This window comes from Ylistrum balloti, unplaced genomic scaffold (genome assembly GCF_031769215.1).
Source record: "Ylistrum balloti isolate Yb309-2 unplaced genomic scaffold, AGI_CSIRO_Ybal_v1 Utg369674, whole genome shotgun sequence".
Taxonomy (NCBI): domain Eukaryota; kingdom Metazoa; phylum Mollusca; class Bivalvia; order Pectinida; family Pectinidae; genus Ylistrum; species Ylistrum balloti.
The window spans coordinates 785,778-806,325 of record NW_026781918.1 but is presented as its reverse complement, the minus strand read 5'-3'; the positions used below and the strand labels follow the sequence as shown (position 1 = coordinate 806,325).

General features: G+C 33.8%; 1 protein-coding gene across 2 annotated transcripts in view; it reads left to right on the top strand.

Moving 5' to 3' along the window:
- LOC132563272 (glycine receptor subunit alphaZ1-like) overlaps positions 1–19,699 on the top strand; it is a 29,449-nt gene extending 9,750 nt beyond the window's left edge. Inside the window, exons 2-9 of one of the 2 annotated variants that reach the window (XM_060228041.1) lie at positions 5,077–5,147; positions 8,486–8,854; positions 12,864–12,931; positions 15,267–15,493; positions 15,933–16,015; positions 16,543–16,677; positions 17,024–17,388; positions 18,326–19,699. In XM_060228041.1, the coding sequence (XP_060084024.1) occupies positions 12,929–12,931; positions 15,267–15,493; positions 15,933–16,015; positions 16,543–16,677; positions 17,024–17,388; positions 18,326–18,505 (993 nt within the window). In that variant the 5' untranslated portion in view covers positions 5,077–5,147; positions 8,486–8,854; positions 12,864–12,928 and the 3' untranslated portion in view covers positions 18,506–19,699. The remainder of the gene's footprint in view (positions 1–5,076; positions 5,148–8,485; positions 8,855–12,863; positions 12,932–15,266; positions 15,494–15,932; positions 16,016–16,542; positions 16,678–17,023; positions 17,389–18,325) is intronic. The other variant, XM_060228034.1, reaches the window with a different exon arrangement.
- Positions 19,700–20,548: the final 849 nt, after the last annotated feature.

The following is a 20,548-nucleotide window of genomic DNA, read 5'->3' as shown; positions in this document are numbered from 1 at the left end:
TCCCAGATTTTGGTGAGCGTCTATAAGACTAGCTACCTGTAAGAATCGCAGGGTTTTGGCGACCTTCTCGTATCTTTGTCATTTCTCGTAGATATCATAGTGTAGGGTTTATATGTATATAAAGCGGTTACTGAAATATCTCCACCATCTGTTTCCAGTAAAAACAACATTAACGCTGTTATGTAATGCTTACAAACGTCCGCAGCAGTTTTCATCATCTCATCCACCTATTATATGAGTTTATATTGTTGTTTATATCATATCATACTTGCACAGCTGTGTTGTTTCACAATTTTGAAGCAGTCCCTGGGCTTGTTAAAAACGGTTTGCTTATTATTGAAACTAATTTTTGATTGAATATAATAAAAAAAAGTAGGTGGTTACCATGCAACTATGACCGAATCCCATTTTACTTATTTCTTTCACCTATTCTCAATTGTTGATGAAAAAATTGGATTTTGCCAAATTCGTATGTAAAATAAATGGCTTGCCCAATGATGAAATAAGGACTTTTGAGAACGAAAAATGGTTTGTAACTTTAATGTAGCCATTCATATCTGAATAAAAAATATTAAATGATCTATGGGATATCGTTGATGTTCGTACGTTATGCTGGTAGTGCATATGACATAGTAAGTTAAACATTGAGTGTCTGAGTTTTCTTCATTTTCTGCATTTAGCAGAAATTAGGATCATGGGATATATACTGTGTATAAACAGACGAAATATCTATTGTTTTGAAACACTAGGTCTTCTATATTTTTAAAGATATTTATTTCATAGTCAAAATGTTATTCTAATATCAAAGTGATGTGGTTTATTTGAAAATATAAAGTGTCAGATACAGCAAAATCGAAACAAATTGTAATATTTTGAATTTCACACATTTGCTTTGCTTGTGCTTTGTTTTACGAATATCAATGTTATCCGAAATTGATGGTGTGATGATATGGCAGGCATGTGATTGGTGCTTCAGACTGACATAACTTTGGTAGGGACGGTATATCTACGTTAAACTATCATACACCTCGCACATGTAATACATAATTCAACACATTCGTGGTGCTTAGTAGGTTATTAGTACCCATGGGGTTTTATGATGTCTGATTACATGTTTCTGTTCTTTCTCATTTACATTAACATGGTCAATAGACAGGGTATATTGAAAATTCTTGTAGTCGTTAAGTGTGAAAACAGGCCAATGGGTTTCTTACGTGATAAATAATGCACAGCTACTAGTACTTTGAAGTTGAAGTAAAGAATAACAAACAGTAGATAGCGACATGCCAACAGTTTTTTCATTCTAACTCAAATTCGATGAGATTTGGGTAAAAAACAAAAAAGATTTAAATGGCGACCCCTGAAAAAGTACAAGGTTGATAAGAACAGAAAAAGTGCATCAAGAATAGGAACATTTTCGTGAAGAAAAAAGTAAAAACCGATACAGCTGGTATATATCGTGTTAGTGCACGGTTTATCTACACATAATTAAAATCCCTTTTTAATATCATCAGCAAGCATTCTGATCATATCAATTAAATATGGCTTAGTTGTCTACTGTAGTAATGATGTTTAGATATTTTTTGGCGTGTTTCATCAATAATTTGCTCTGTTTAAGATATCCACCTGACTGACGAGCTAATTATAATACATATTATAACCTATAATTGGGACTGGTGAATGCTTTTCAGGTACCAAGAGATTAGGGGAAACATGTTCTGTCACGCATTTTGCCTATAGGTACTCTCGTCTTCCCGATGGCAAAAAGGCAGTATAATGTTAATGTAGGCTTCACTGGTTCTACATCACTACAACTGTTTGTGGAGTCTTTATGTTGTCTGCATGACAAGCGTACCATTGGGAGATAAATAATTAATTATATATATTTACTTATATTTACAGGTAAAATGTTGGCAAGCATGCCTCACTATCTAAATTACCTTATCTTTGTGGCATATGCATTCTTGTCGTAGCAATATGGGTGGGCCATATGGGAAAATAATTGCTGAACAGATTGTTTATACAATTGTTGAGAGCGGAAACTGGAATTCTAAGAAAGATTTTATCATCTGTAAGCAACTTTAAGCCTTAAATTTTCACACTACGAACGGAAAAGTAGAGAAGAATTAAAAGGAAGACAAAATCATAAAAATGATCCAATTTCTGGTTGACAATATCTTCGTCGACGTAAGTGGTATGATCTGGCAACAGACCTTTGGTATACATATTTACCAAAGGGACCTAACCGCGCCTCTCTGCTGGCTAATATATCTGTGTTCATACGAGGCTGAATTTATCGAAGAGCTTATAAAATCAGGTAACAAAGACCTGTGCAAATTCCTTAATTTCTCTTTCTAAAAAGTACATCATTTTAATTAATTTATCTTAGTAATTTTCGCGCTGATAATATTGTTTTAAAATATGATAAGCTAATTCAGTTTCTGTATCCTGTTTACATACTAGCAAAAGTTATGGAAGCGCTGTTTTTTCTTTGCTGTTATATGCCCAATTCAATATTGCTCTTAAGTTCGATAACACCAACTTCAAAAAATGTTTAGAGTTTATTGATATGGTCTTGCCTTTGAGATGTTGGTATTTTTTACATGAATTAACAAGATAAGTTTTCTTCAGTTTTCTTCAGGCCCATCGTTTATGCCAATTAGATATATATGTAAATCAAGAATACGACACAACATCGACCGCTTTCAAAATTACGTCAATCTTTTACTGTAACAAAACCAGCAGGGAAAGTTTAACACCAAGCTGTTTGATATGCATAATGCTTTCAATTTTCCTATTTTGCATTTCCATTTCTGGAAAGCAAACATTCTGCATGCCCAACTATATTATGTCACAGTTTATTTATTCAATTGCTTGCTACATATATCACGACTGTTGTGCAAGATGTCTTTAGCTGACAGGCTGATCTAAAAATAAGCAGGATTTCGAGAGTTTGACAAACATCGCACGAAAGACACCTTTTTATGCAAATGCATGCGATTTATTTTCATTTCAACTTAAGATCTAAATGACAAATATAATTGGGCAACAGAAATAGCCATTGAAAGCCTCCAATAACGAACAAGTACACAGACAGATCAATCAAACGGTCAGTAGAATATGTTTATAAATACAAGGCGAATTCCTATATGATAATAAAGGTTGAAACTCGTGCAATTTACACTACATTCTTGCTTTGTGAATATTAGTTCCGTATATCACATGTTCTAATGTTACATGAACATCATAGAAAACTGACTGCTATCAGAATTTTAAACCAGTCTAAAATTCGATGAAATCAGGTCGAAATATAGACAGGATTTGACACAGATACTCATTAAAACTCGAGTATTCATACAGACATCAACGTGTATGATATATAGACAATCCTATTGAAGGAAATTGACAGTGTATTGATTCAGATCCATACTTTATACAAAGAAATGACGATGGTATCCTATGGAGACGAAACTTTCGTTTTATGTTAAACAATAGATCAGATTTAGATATCGATATTGCATAGGTTTAGGGCTAAGAGGGTCTGACTTAACATGATGTATGTTACCACAAAAGACACCAGGTGCTACATGAATGTAAATCATATAAAAACATCATGTCTATTCTCTGTTTTCCATACAGAATAGGCAGTAATTTTTTGGTACTTAGTGAAAAATAATTCAGGGAACCTAACACATATTTAACAAGCGACAAACAAAGGAATGGCAACTTTAAATTTAGAATTATGTAGAGTATAGCTAAAAATCGATTTACCTATAAAACACGGGTTTGTTTGTCTTTCTCGAATAATGATACTAGGTCCATAACACTTTGGAATAGAGGCGACTGAGTAAATCACAATTGGTTACATTTGTCAACATTTATAAGGGTAGGATTACTTGCCCCTATCAAATAAATTTCATAATTTCTATATTTCGGGTACTAACGTCAATTATCAGAGTCTACCACATGCACTCTAAAAGATTTGTACCAGAGACACACAAAAGAACGACACCTTTCAATACAAATTTAGAATTGGATACAGCAGAGACAAATAATGAACCAAACTGCAGCATCCTTGTAGGACTCATCAGTGATCTGTTTTAAAGTTAAGTTGTTAACATATCTGAAAATTCTGAAATTTTGTCAGAGTTGTTAACATTTTGGCATGAACACAATAGTTAATATACACCTGTTCTATATCACGGAAAAGGAAACAAATCCTTTGATTTCTATTAGTACATTAACACAGAAATAACTGATGGATCAGCATTTAATCAATTGATATAATATCTATAAATAACCTGGATCATAAATAAATAAGCATTGTCAGCTGAAATTTATCTACGAATAATTACATATACACAATGTATATAATGAATTTCTGAGTTTTTTCATACCAGTGTACGTGTGCTCCATTTTGTTTGTTTGTTTGTTTTGTTTTTTTTTTTTTTTTTGTTTTTTGGATAAATTACATACAAACATAGTCATCCACAATATCAGAGACCTTTTTTCGTCATCAACATTTTCCACCAGTATTAACAGTTCGAAAAACTTTGTATACTAGCACTAAAAATAATTTAAATTAAGAATTTTCGAAAATCAATTACATTTCAGCTCTTTGAGGCTAAGAACTAGAATGAAAAACCTCAGCTGTACATTACACTTCCTATTAACGAAAAATACATTTCTCGTGCAGCTCGTTTTCCCTCATCAATATTCATGAGTTATCTTACACTCGTAACAAACAGATACGTATTTCAAGTTTTACTAAGCATCGCATGAGATTTTAAGCTTTTGCGACAAAGAAAATTACTAATAGAATATCCTTGAGCTATCAGGTCTAAAACTGGTCGATTATAGACATGTTCATTTTGTAACATATGATAATTGTTGTGAATATATAGGAATCATTATATAACACTGATAAAGATAATCGTGTGACATTTACGCCTGAAGATAACCTGTTACGTCAGAGTCGTTACAGTAATTAGCGTGTCAAATTGTTGCTCCACAGTAAATATCATAATTTACGCACGAGATTCGTCATTTATGTTTGCTTATTTGCTATTTTTTCAGACAAGATGTCCTCAATCACCTCCTCAACACTTCTCGGTACGATTCGAGTATAGCTCCAAACTTTGAGCATGGTAAGTAAAAGTATTAGGATTGTTTTAAAATTGCATGTTGGTAAATAATTTCAGGTTCCCCCAGGAGTAGTCCGTGAATTTAAGCACGATAGGTAGACAATGCGGGGTTTTCCTTGAGTAGTTCGAGAATTTAAGCACGATAGGTTGACAATGCGGGGTTTTCCACGAGTAGTTCGAGAATTTAAGCATGATAGGAAGACAATGCGAGATTTTCCCAGGAGTAGTCCGAGAATGTAAGCACGATAAGTTGACAATGCGGGGTTTTCCTGGAGTAGTACGAGAATTTAAGCACGATAGGTAGACAATGCGGGGTTTTCCTGGAGTAGTTCGAGAATTTAAGCACGATAGGTTGACAATGCGGGGTTTTCCACGAGTAGTTCGAGAATTTAAGCATGATAGGAAGACAATGCGAGATTTTCCCAGGAGTAGTCCGAGAATGTAAGCACGATAAGTTGACAATGCGGGGTTTTCCTGGAGTAGTACGAGAATTTAAGCACGATAGGTAGACAATGCGGGGTTTTCCTGGAGTAGTTCGAGAATTTAAGCACGATAGGTTGACAATGCGGGGTTTTCCACGAGTAGTTCGAGAATTTAAGCATGATAGGAAGACAATGCGAGATTTTCCCAGGATTAGTTCCAATTCTCAGGAGCGGCCCTTAGTTAATATGAATTATGTAACCATGCTATGTTTTCTTAGAAGCAGCACGGAAGTTTAAGCAGGGTAGGTAAACAATGCGAGTTTTCTTTTTTCAGAAGTAGTCTGAAATTTTAAACACGATGGTTAAACAATGTCAGGTTTTGTTAGGAGCTGCAGAAAGTTTAAGCACGGTGTGTATGTACAATGTTGTTTCCAAATGAGAGACCCGTACATTCAAGCACAGCATTGGGCAGGGAACTGAAGAACGATGAATACTAAGAATGCATGATTCTATAACCTTAAGTACCGTGTACTTAACGATATCTTAGATTAGAATACAGTCGAAGCATTGAGCATATTTAATAAACACTAATAATCAATTCGCGTTCTGCCAAACAAGAATAACATCAATATTTATGCGGGAGGAGAAATATTTTATCTCTCAATCATAGGTTTTTACCATGGTTAAAACATCGTAACATAACAATTTATTATTTAAACACCATTTTTTTTTTATCACAGCAAGTAATAATTACATCACGACAGACACAACTGTAACACAGGTGTTCAATAGACGTAGGTCAATGAAATTAATAGGGAAGTTTTCACGGTTGTCATAGTGATCCCAATGAGAAATATTTAATTTCCTTGTGCGATATGGAGCCGGAAATGTATTATGCTCATTAGTTTGCCTGTTGGTTTCGTTGTGACATTACTTACTTGGATTGACTCATGGTGTATTCGATGAAGCTTACTCTTCCGTAACACATGGTCTTATTCTCCTTGTTCTATTTCAGGAGTCCCAGTGTAAATCTTTTGATTATAATTTACCAGAGTTGCATTGAATTAGAGTTTGGATAATGGTTATGTTCGCATGTTTGTATGTTTTCTTTGTGGTATTGCGCACCGTATGCAGATAAATATCAATTATTTTACGAAAGTATTTCTTCAATATAGTAATTATTCTTAACCCGGTGTTAAAATACGAAAAAGAAAAAAAAATTTTTTATATTTGGATCAACATGAATCGTCGCCGTCGACATTGACATTTTTTTTGTTGTTGTTGTAAAAGAATGCACCAAGTAGCTGCCTTTTGAGTTCAGTTGGTGTCGTTCAGTGTTATATCGATTTCATAAGATGAGATCATAAAATTTTATTTGATCAATATTGCCGTAAAAATGAACCATTTTTTTTCTATTTGAATATCGTTTATCAGGAGACCAGGTGTTGTTAATGATGTAGTTTGAATGACTATAACATTATGATTCACTATTAAACCGAATATAGCTTGGAAACTGAAAGTTTTTTCATTAGCATGGATCAACAGATAAACAGTAGAGAGTCAGGTTAAAGCTTTTTCAGTTTGTGTTTGTCTCATGCTGTAAAGATATTTCTCCCGCGGTGTTTGAGAAATGCATATTAATTTTAAAACATTATATCTTGTTTAGTAGTACGTTTTGGAGTAATTTTGATGATAGACTGGCATTCTGTTGATGATTGTTTCCGTCATATATAGAACTGCTTTACAATCAACTCATAATGTCATGTGTCGGTCAACTTTTGTTGACTTATATATTCCGTGGTGTTTTCTGGTGTATCGTCACATGGATAATTTTTCATGTATAAACTTTGGACGAATTTGCCATACAACCAGGATGGTTACAGTTAAGGAAGCAACATTTCTTTCAAGACAGCTACGAACTGTTTGTATGTAGAATGAAATGATAGCAATTATTCATTCATGAAATATGTTATCAGTAAGGCTGATCATACAAATATCCCATGTATAGAATCATACTGCATTAGATATATTTTTAACCCTTACTTTTGGTTCATTCAGTTTATCCACGAATAAAACTGTTTTGTATGCAGTGCTATTATTCATCAATTGTTTTATGTCTACATTGTGTATCTACATTGTGTATAATTGTTCCTACAGATGGTATAAAACAAAATCAGCTATGGCACAAAATAACCAAGAGTTTCCATGAAAACATATAAGTACTATAAAGAACGGTAAATATAGGTCAACAATCTATTGGTTACGAGAATAAAACACGTTCGGTAAATGAGGCTGTTTGATATCAGCAATTCAAGCGCTTAGAGTACTTTAGATTACATTGTTGAAGTGTTGGAACTGATCTTGAAATGCCAATCAATGGCAGGATATTTGTGCAACGTGTTTCATTACATCACTTCAACATTTTGTTCAAGATGAAGATAAGATCACCAGTTTAGCAGATGGTATTCCCGACGAGGATATTATTGTGTCACGCGCACATGACGACCTTTCATTTGGGACCTATATCGGCAGTACCTAACAGACTCCAATGTCCTGATCTGGTCTTGCTTAGGGCCAATAAGTGGTTATCGATTGGTCCCTCGTGGTATGTGTACAGTAGTTTTATCGGGAGGTCGAACAGCCAGCAACTGACTAATATTACAATAATATATACGTTACAAAGTAATGTGATTGGAATATATGTCGATATTCACATTTCATTACGACAAGTTCATCGTAATACAATCAGGAAGAGTATTGAAGTCGTTAATAATGATCATATCAATTGAAATACCTAACACAATTCGGTATAATGGCTGTATACTTTCCGGCTTTTAAAATTGCATTGCTTTTTATGATCCCTAAGGACGGTTGAGTGATTTTGTTATAGATTTCTGACCTTGACCTTCGCTCTGCTAGTATTTTCAGTTTCTCGCCTGACCCGATTTGTCACAAACTAATCTACATCCATGACGAATGAAGTATGACCTAGAAACGTAAGTGACAATCTGTGATGTTGTTACGGGGCCTGATCATCACCTTATATTCCCAGGACAGGATGACCATGATTGATAGCCAATTCCGGTCAATTGGGCGTTAGTGAAACACGATTTTTCAGTAACTGAAGCACTTCTCTATCAAGCAGACAGATAAAGTGAAACCACAGAGTACGTGTTAATGTCCACAGGATAAGCCTGATGTCGTTATCCAAGGGTGAAAATAAGGCACCAAATGCAATTTACAAAATGACGACGTGGCAAACTCCATTTGTATAGTCATCGACTAGCAGTTAAGTACCTTTCCCTTGTGATTTGGTAATATCTTATTTTTTTCAGATTATCCTCGAAATCATTTATTTTTCGTGGGAATATTTTTCTTCTCTTCCATATAATATTTCAGGGATGTAGTGAAATCGACATCCTCATCTATGAAGAAAATCTAGGTTCCGCTATAACGAGAAAAGCAGCTTGACATATTTTTGCATTTATATTAAGTTGGGAGTAAAATATACGTCTTTTAGACTACAGGAAGTTAAATATACACTTAGTCCTCAGATAAGCTAGTATTCTCATTTCTGTCAATGCAGTGCTGTTGGTAATTATTTGGAAGTTCACTCAACCATAACATTCGAGTCATTGTTATTTTATGGCACATGTTTGTATCCAATTACTTTTAAAGTCTGAATAATTAGAAATAACGCTTCACAACTTTACTGAAAGTAGGATAGTGCACATAAGCACTTCCAGTTTCTGCAAGCAATCTGACAAACAGAAAAGAAAAAAACACCAATAATTGAGGATGCATCTTTCGTTATTAAACATAAATTTTCATCGACTGTTAACTGTTATCTCTTTCTTTTGATTGTGATTGCCTTTAGTAATTGAACTGAATTTGTAATAGTGACTGCTGAAATGGCGTTAAGTATCTTTTAAGAGCGAACGCAGCGAGCGTTTTATGGTTTCATGTGTGGAAATTTAAATTGATAGAAAACAAGAGGCCAATAAAACTAATAAACAGCTTAGGGCATCTGACTAACTGGAAATTTTGTGCTGCATGGACGGTAAACATCTGACTTGTCAAGATGTTAAAGAATATCCAGGTTAACAAAATACCCCCTCTCGCATGCTTGTTGAAATTCAGACATATAACCAAAATGTTCAAATATTTAAAACAAAATTAACAGGTATTTGTTTCAAAGAACTTGATCACCAACCTGTGGTGCTTGTATGTCGCAGCTGATTTAGTATTCAGCGATTTTCGTCCTCAACAAACACATAAAGCTGGGTTTCAAGAAATGCAAGATGATGAAAATTATTGGGAAAGATGATGCTGGACGTGTAGGATACTGGTAAATTGGTTCCGTTGCGGTATAATTTGTTTTATATGAGAATGTAACAATGCTTCTTTGTATTGACCAAGGATTACATACCGAGTATAAAAGCAAAACGACGTTAACTCTTCCGGAAAATCTGGTCAAATTCTCCTTGTAGTTTTTGAGGGAGACTCCGAGTAAATCTACGTTTTGATTACATTTTGTAATATTTAATTTGTGTTTGATTATGGTTATATTGACATGATGATCTTTTTATTGTTATTTTGCCGAATCAGGTTCATAATATATTCGATTTCCTGCTTATCTAAGTGTCGGTTTGAAGAGCAGGTTATATCAAAATTGCAGCAGTATGACAGGTTTATAGGTACCAAGCGTATCTAACATTAAATGTGGAGTCAGATTTACAAATATCGATGTATCGACAGAAGATGAATGGAGAAACACAAAAGCATTGACTTTAGGTTTTTAATGTTAGTTAAATTTACATTTTATGGTATTGAACACACAGTAGGTTCTGCTGCAAATTATTGTCTCAAACATATATCAAAATATTACCATTTTAAAATAATTCAGCAATTTTAAACATGAAAATTGTTAAAGTTGAAATAATTTTAAAAACTTACCAAATACATTCATTAAAAATTTGAATTCCGTAATGTCAAAAACTTCATTTACCAATTTACTTGGAACTTACATGTCACAGTTAATTCAATATCCAAGGGTCTGTTTTCAAAACTTTCAGCATTAAGGACCGCTTCAACTCGATAACAAAAACATAAATTCAGCTGTGGAGAATTTACAACTTCAATTAATTTCAGGACGACAAAAAGATGCAAGCATGCAAAACAAAAAGCGTCAGAGAATACATCAAAGAGTTGAATGCTTTCGTGAAATTAAAGTTATAGGACTCGAAGAGGGAAGGGAAAAGATGTTTCCGCTAGATTAACAACCGTCAAAGCTTTAAAATGGACAGAATTGATTTTACTTTGTAGATTGACTACTGGTGTGATTTAAAACAGAAATCAAGGAAAATAATGTATGCTTTACAAAGCCCCATTTCAATGTAAAACTCTTGTTATTCCCTATCGACTGAGACGTAGGAACATTACCTAGAGCCAAGTTCAAAGACCAATATCACTAATAATTTTTTTGCAAAAAATCCTGACCGGCGCTCTAGTGTTTTCCCTCCAGTTAGATTTTGACCATGCATAACGCACTAGACCGTCTGTCATTTCGTGTGAATTCTGAGAGGATTCCTACCGTTCGCGCTGCTTGATAGTGTTCATGAAGTTGTCGGTCAATTGTCGATATCTCATGGAAATCGTGATATTTTGAGAAATCCATTGCAAATCGAATACGTTGGGATATTTAACACCTTATTGAGGAATAACTTGGCTCTTGGCCATTCCCTAGAAATGGTAATTCTACAATAAGAAAATCGAACAATACTCTTATCACATCGCTAAGTAAAAAGCTGTACTTTTTGCTTTTAGTTGAACATGTCCTGTTATGCATTCCCAACTGCCACATAGATAATTTAGGTATAATATAACAAAGGTTTCTTAACGTATAGACGTAGTACCCCCAATCAGTTTAAAATATGCATCGAATTTCTCTTCGAGTAGTAATTTTGAACAGTCGTGGAGGCATGTCCCAAAATACAGCAAAGCTATTTATAGATCAGAGGAACAAATCTCATTCTTAACTGGAGTAGCAAATCACATTCTTCAGCGGAGGAACAAATCCCATTCATGACCCGGGAAACCACTCCATTTTTTCTCATTAAAGTGCAAAACAAACCCAATTCTTAACTGTAAATACAAATCTAAACCTAGTTTATCGTAAAGAACCTATTTAAAACCTTTGATGTTTTTCTGTAATTGTAAATATGTCTATACCAATGAGGAATGTCATCCTTTGCTCGTGTACATTACATTAATGTGCTTTGAAAAAGTAATCCATGTGCATGTTATATACAAACTAAAAATATGGTTTTAATTATTTGGTATCATCTATAATCTGTTGGTGATCCAACATCTAGAACAAACATGACACATACGTTCTTAGTCTGTAATCTACTTAATCCAGCATAATTACTATTGTAACAACCAGCAAGAGCGTGATGATTACTGGCACTCAATGTTAGCCTCTGTAAGATCTAGTGTAAGATTAAGGTTGATCCGAAAACTTCTATGCACGCGAATACTCTTATGCATAATGCAATACTACCTTATCATAGCTTAGTTTCGACTGTAAAGTACGCATTATTCTATCAATACATAATGAATAAGGATAATGATATAGATGTGTTTATTGTTCAGCACATTGAGTAAACGCACTGCCTCACACGAAATTCATCATAAAATTTAAGGATGAATCATTGATAATGATCCAGAATAGAAATTGAAATCGTGCCACCGCGTGCATTCTTATTACCTCCTCTTCATTGACTTAATCATGTTTCTACTCGCAGAAAAACTAAACCATCTCACTATTAAAGGTTTGGGACTTTAAACTATAAAATGCAGCTTTTACGTACACGTGTATTAATGATGAAGTATTACAACATTCTATTTACAGTACTTATAATGAGTATTTAATTATGAGTACGTAACTAGTCCAACATATATGGTATCTAACAAAGTATTCTTTTGTTTTCACTTTTGTGAGTGATAATAAAGATTTTTTCAAAAGATTTACTCGAAAAGTGTCCTTTATTTTTACTCTTCTGAGAATAAAGGGATTTAAGATATTAAAAAAAAAATACTTGAAAAGTACCCTTTTGTTTTCATTTTTGTGAGAATTCATACCTTTTCAAAAGACTAATTCAAAAGGTATCATTTAGCTTTCACTCTTGAGAGAAATCGGTCATTTTGAAAAGATTAACGCGAACAGTATTTTAAATGCAATGGAAGTGGTCACCATACAGCTGTTAATATTGCGTTGTCTATATTTGTATTTTAGACACAGCGACAAATGTGACGATCCAGCTGTTCGTCCGCAGCATACATTCCATACGAGAGATATCTATGGTAAGTATTGATTTCATCATGTCTCAGTGTGTTCCGCCGTATAATACATACAACTTTCTAGTAATCTAGTGACCAGAAAACGGCTTTGTCGAAAAATATTTCCATGTCTAAAGATAATGCCATTCATTACAATCTGATCAAGGTCTTTGGATAACTGTTATCAAAACTCTTAGTGTGTCTTGTAGACGTAGACACGAAAATTTATCAACAAATCATCAATTGTTTTAATTATTTAGAATAAAATTGTCAGTCACTTTAAGAATAATGACTATCTTGGTTCTTCCTGTAAATATGATTATTATCTATCCGATATGTAGAACCTCCTCTAATTAGACTCCTCAGGAACCTCATCTAGTCAAAATAACCATCTGTTGATTATATCATAATGGTAGTTTCCTCAATAATTATCGTAATTGCAAACTTGCAAACGTGCAAACGTATCATGATTTTTTTTTTCATTCAGTTGTTAATCGATATTATGGTGCTACTTCTGTTGTCCTCTTCTTTCCTGCTGAGTTTAATTGGTTCATTACAAAAAAACAAAAAACAATAAAAAAAAAAATGTCATGTCGAAATTACGAAAATCAATTCTTATTGATATTTTACGTGTAATAGATAAGACATATACTTTAGTTTAACGGATTATCAGTATTGTTTTAGCAGCAATATTCATTAACAAACGTGGAGGATTCCCTGTTTATTGCATTGAAATGACGATATATCACACAGTGAGAAATATCTATAGAGTAGCATAGCAATAATCCCCGTATCAGATGCATTACTTGTATCTTGTTTTCTATCGACCGACTAAAACACTATCAGCACACATGTCACCGACCTCATTCCCCATGGAACCTGAATCAGTGAACAGTACCTTTCAGTACGAAATTAGAATCAGATACAGTAGAGTCAAACACTGAACAAATACATCTGTTTCGTCCTTCTAGGATTGCTCAGTGACCTTTAAGTCCTATATGTTGAAAATCAAATGCGGACGAAAGAGACGTTAAAATCTATACATGCAGTGCATTAGTCGCATAGTTAAATTAATTTCATGATTTTCATATATCTGTTAATTCCGGAAGTACGTCAAGCACACGTGTCACTGCTCGAATGAATATTAATAGAAATTACAAGAAATCGATTTTGTTTAATAGTAATGTATATAAGTCAAACTGCTATTAATACTAGGCACTACACATGATTTAAGACCATGGAATAAAAACGGTTTATTTTCATAAACATTATCTTCACGAATAAAATCGACTATTTAATTGATACAGAGCACAGATCATGCTCGTTTTACTATTAATAAAAAGACATTTGCATCAAAATTTCCATTTTTACGATTGTAAACAACAGATGTCCTCTTCATCTATCTGCTTCGATGCAACCGTTTATCAATAGTAATACTGATACACTTCAACACAATAGACACTTTGACGTATCTCTAGCAAAGCCTCGTCGATTAATTAGCCCCTCCTCAACAAAAAAGTTACTTCTTGTCCGTTCCCCACAATGACATCCATGATTGCCCTAAAAGGTATTTTTGTCAACACCAGTTATTGATGCACATCACCAGTGCACTTATATGTATCAATTGCTAGTAATTTGATTCATCTTTATTTCATTCCTTCCTTTTTGATAACCTTACCTGTAATTGTGTTCGTTCGGAAGTGTATGGTTATCACTTCTTCGTCCAGTGTCCTTTTCTCACTATTCAACTCGTAACTCCCTTTCTAATCAAAATGCTTCTTTATCTCCAAATACTCTATTTCTTAAAGGTTCAAGTTTTCATTTTGATTCACAGGCGTCCTTTTTAAGTAAATTTGATATTCCATTAAACCTACAAATATCTCACAAAAAAGGGTGTGTGCTTGTCTACTTTATTGATCAGGTTCAGGAGTGCATTAACAGTCTGAATATGCGCCTGCCACCATTTATTTTACAGACATTTTCATCCAATAATGCTTACTTTCATTTTATTTTTTTGTTCAAAACTTTTTTTATATTCCAGTTTCAGTGTTATTTGATATGATTCTATGATATTCTGCCTATTTGATTGATGCGTCTGCTTACTTGCTGTTGTATGGATTGGGATTTCATAGACCATGCATGTTACTCTATTCCTTTTCTAAATTGATAATTCGATTTCTGCCAAGGTTATGAAAAATAAGGGAAAAATAGATAAGCAGTATGTCTCACATATATGCATTGTGTATCCGTTAGAATATTTTTACATGAGTGGAAAACAGTGAAATCAAAGGTAAATATCAAACAGAATTTAAATAGCTACACAAGGAAAGCTGCAAATGATGACGTCATTGTGTTTCAGGACTTTTCTGTGGATATATTTCTACGTCAAAAATGGATTGATCCTCGTCTTGTGTTCACCAATATGACTGACATCACAAGACTCGAGTTGGATCAGAAACTCATTGACAAAGTCTGGGTCCCCGACACAATCTTCACTAACGAGAAAGAGGCCGCTGTCCATTCTATAACAGTACCAAACAAACTCATGCATCTGTACCAGAACGGGACTGTGTTCTACAGCGCAAGGTAGTTATATCACAACTGAACCAGAACGGGACTGTGTTCTACAGCGCAAGGTAGTTATATCACAACTGAACCAGAACGGTAAAATATTCCACAGTTCTCGTAATTATCACATCTGTGCCAGAACGGTGAAGTGTTCTACAGTGCAAGGTGATTATCACAACAATTTACACGTTCTGGTTAGCATTGAATTTGATGGTCAGTCCTATAGAGGGGGAGGAGGTTGTAGGAGTTTGCAGTATCCAGTTTATAAACATATACTGTGGTACCATGATCATTTGATTTAGTAAATATCGAGAAAAATATTATTAGATATAACGAGAACGAATTTCTTTTAGTAACATGACATATCTTCATACTGTGAATTGTATCACATCATTTAGTGATTTTAAGTGATCGTTAGCCAGAGGTTTGAGAGGAATATATGTTTTATCTTTTTAAGGATTGGAATGACATTGAATTGCCATATGGAGCTCCAAAAGTACCCACTTGATTCACAGTTCTGTCCGTTTTACATGGAGAGCTGTAAGTGTTCTTGGTGTACCATTCATTCTAGGGCCTGAACCTAAAACCAAAATTTCCAGAAAAATGAAGAGAACTCTCATACATATATATATATGATAATATATATGATATATTGTGTGTCTCTTGAATAATCTTTACAATTTTTTTTGTCAAGAGATGCAGGTTGACGAGGAAAACATGTCATTTTTTGGTCTCCATCCATCATGATAATTTATTCTTTTCTTTGTGCGATATAAAGACAGTTGTGCTCGATGCTTGATTTTGCCCACAACGAAAATAAATCATTGTGAAATAAAATATTTTTCTTGTTTGTAATATTCCCTACGTATTGTACCCAGCAAAACAATTGTACCAAAGTCCGATAAAGAACATCGGAACCTATCTGAATCGCCAGGGACTGAGGTTTGAGATATTTTGAATCGGCTAATGGGATTGTTTTATAGATATATTTCTGAACTTTCACACACTTCATTTTAAAGATGTTATCACAGGCTCGTTATCATCAGACTTGGTTTATTTCCTTTCAGACGGATACACGACAGAAAACCTTGTATTCCACTGGGATCAAAAGAATGCTTTGGAAATTACTGATGTTGAACTGCCTCAGTTCTTCATAGAATCTGTGTCTTACTTCGACCGATGTGACAAAGACTATGGAGAAGGTATACATAGAGCACATACCTTTGTTCTTTCAAATAAAGGAAATGATAAAAAGGATGTTGATATTGTCATATAAGTTTTTTATATATATTATTCGAATATATTTTGTATTTAAAAGAAACAGCAGACTATTTTTTCGTTATGAAAGTGGTAACCAGTGGATACATTGAAAGTTGTTTTTTTTTGTTTTTTTGTTTTTTTTTTGCATATCTATATTTCAGTTTAAACATGTGTTTTCTTCCGTCTGCATTCATTTACTGGATGTTCCTAATAATTAGCATGAGTTGGTTTATTATTTTAACTTCGTAAGACCTTTTTTTAAAAATATATCATTTGGTTTTGATCTAGCTGGTATTTTCACGTGTTTGGAGGCTGGAGTTCGGTTGAAAAGGAACACCGGGTATTACGTCATTCAAGTATTCGTACCCAGTATCCTTATTGTAATTCTCTCTTGGGTCTCGTTTTGGATCGACATTGATTCGACACCAGCCAGAATATCATTGGGTGTTCTCACTGTGCTCACCATGACAACGCAGAGTTCAGGTGCACGCTCCCAGCTACCACGTGTGTCGTATGTAAAAGCTATTGACGTATGGATGGCCACGTGTCTCTTCTTCGTTTTTGGAGCATTAATAGAATTCGCTTGTGCTAATGTGACATTCAGAGGGAAAAAGAAGGTGAATGGTCTCCACGCGACGGCTCAAGAGAGTGGCGTAAGTATTGCCTATGTTCTATAATGTCTATAGTGTATTAAGCTTTGGCGAATTAAAATGATATGACTATATTTATCAAGTACACACTAAAATTACTTTATTCTTCTCCCATACTTTAAACAATTGTTAATAAAGGTAATATAGGCAGATATATATTGTGGATGTGATAGCCAGGATACATAGAAACAGTTAAATATGTGGTTATCGACCTTTTTTATACAAGTTTACAAAAGGATTGCATTGAGACTGACGAGTAATAGTTTCTTTACATAACATGGTGTCCGGACATATCACAGGTCACTCGTCAAATTGAAAGTATGTCACGGTTAAAACTTTTCACACTCTATGCCCTAAGAATTTCTGACGAGTCCTTAAAAAGATGAAATAGTTATATCATGCAATTTTATTTCATTGTTTGGCTCCACTCTATCAAACTCTAAATCTCTATTAAAGGCTTTTCCCCCCTTGTGTATCTTTTGTACAGCAATCGCTGTAGTGTACTGCTTGTCGTTAAACACGAAACATACACATTTAATCGTTTCCTGAAATCACAGTTAATGCGTTTAGAATGTTCGTGTTAATCGCTGACACAAAATTGATACCAAACTGTTTGCAGACAGATTTTAGAGAAGTTTATATCTGCAAGCATAATTGAATAAGTTACCACACAACCCGCTTTCTTTTTCAATGAGATAAACTTGTTAAAATATATCAGATACGCCTGTCTAACCACCAATTGAATAACTAAATTGCAGTTACGCTTCAGTTAAAATATATTTTTTGAAACCTTTATACGTGTACATTCATTTCTGTAATTATATACGTAGACTTGTTTAATAATTCAAATACCGTTAACTGGTTAGAAAACACCTTGCTAAGTAAATGTCTTGTTTGACATCGATCATTTGCATAAAAGCGTTATTCTTTTTATTTTCAGGATGGTGCACCAAATAAATCTAAACTCCGATTTTTTAAGAAATGTGACGACCCGAAGAGACGAGCTCGATATATCGACAAATTTTCCCGGGTCCTGTTTCCTCTCGCTTTTATCATTTTTAATTTGATATTTTGGATGTATTATTCCTTCGCACCAGACGATAATCAACGTATTACATAAACGGTTTTTGTTTTGTTTTGTTTTTTGTTTTTGTTTTTTTTTTTTTTATCTTTTTCCTTCCTGTTTACCCAATTATCTGCAGGTTATAAGAATTGTAAAGCACGATTTACCATTCCAGAGGATATGTCAACATTTGTATAAATTTGTTGCTAAGCTACCAAGCTTTCAATTTTTTAAGAAGGAAATTGATATGCATAGTTTTTTTCAATAATTGATAGATACTGTATGGCTGGTTATTTTCGCGAGTCAAAACATTTCGCGATTTTCTATTTAAAAGATCTCGAATAACATTTTAACGAATTAAAATATCGCACACTTGATGTGAAAGGACGTTTACGCACAATTTGTCTCATTTTCGCGATCTTTTTAATAAACCGCGAAAAATGGAAAATATCATCCCCGTAAAATAACCTGCTATACGGTATAATGGTTACTTTCGGAGCAGTTCTTTTGTTTTAAGATGCATACAGTGATTACTTGCTTATTTCAAAACAAAATGTGATAGACGGTCTCTATGTTATTTTCTGTAGAGACAATATATGCGTTAAGAAAATGACTTAGGGATTTCCAATATATCTGCCATTTAGTTACAAGAACCATACGGCATCAACAGTAGGTAATGTCCATTGTTTGTCGCGCTTTTCATGTTTTTGCATTTCAATGTGTGTGTAACACGATCGTCAAACGTGCGTGGTTTTAATTCTGAAATTAGGATATGTTCTATTTTAAAGATTTTCTTTTTAGCTTTTTTTTATAAGTGATAATCCATAAAATTCAACATAAATATTTGATTTAACGTCTTTCATTCATGTTACCTACCTTTTCAAAGTGTTACTTCTGAAGTAAATTTCAAATTGTCAATATGCTTACAGTATTAATGTTATGCTGTTTGACAGCTTGTATTTGTGAATATATGATGAGTTGCTTGCTAAATGTTTAACATTTTTATACCTGTTGTATCTTTTCACCGCTATTTGTGTACTTTGATATCACCTGGTACAGGTACATTTGATACTTGTTTAATGATGTTAAAAAGCTTCTTATATGATAAGATATAACATCAGCCCTTCCAAATGATCTTGAGAAACTTGCAACTTATTTAAATGAATCTTGTTTTGTCCAATTTGTATATTAAATTTAATTTTCTTCAAAAGAATGAACGTTTTAATAAACTTTTAAGATAGTAATATATTGCAGGTTGATTTTGTTGTTGTTTTCATTCTTGGTTTTATTATATACAACACAACTTATATGAACGATAATTCTTTATCATGTTCGTCACTTTCACCTTTACCGAGTGTGTAATGTTATTGGTTTACATCATGTATGTCGCTAATTATATTTATCGTGTGTATTGGTCATGTTACGAAGGAAAACGCATGAAAGATATATCTACTCATAACAACATCCAAAGCAAAAACAGAGCACAAAAAATGTACCAACATGGTATTATAATCATAATTTAAACTCAGCTTCCATATTACTAGAGCAAAATATGAACAAAAGAAAGATTAACATGACGACTCCTGAAAAAGTACACGAAGAATAAGACCAGGTGCTCCGGAAGAGTAAAAGTCTTCTGCTTCATCGACGACATCGGCCAGGTAAACCCTGGTCAATCCAAGTACATACTGTCAGGTTCTCAATTGAGAACAAGATTTACAAAACCGGAACCAACAGCCAAATAACAAGCATCACGCAAATACATAAAGTATCGCATATTAAATGCAAGATACTTGAACTGGCGATCTACGATATATCAGAAAATGTATATCGAGATTTCCTAATGGAAAATTAAAACAAAAAACTAGACGTTCAACCTTGTTAAATTTATCTGCTTGTTTGAACTCGACGACTGTCCTTAAATTTATCTTAAAAAACACACCCGAAAAAATATTAAAAAGGTGCGAAGACATCAGAAGTGATACAGAGATACTTTTCTGGAATAATGAATAAGTTCATGTTACAAAACTTCATCGGGATATATCACTGTAATAGATATTCAAGCATCTTCATGTTTTGTCTGGTACCTGTATGGCGATA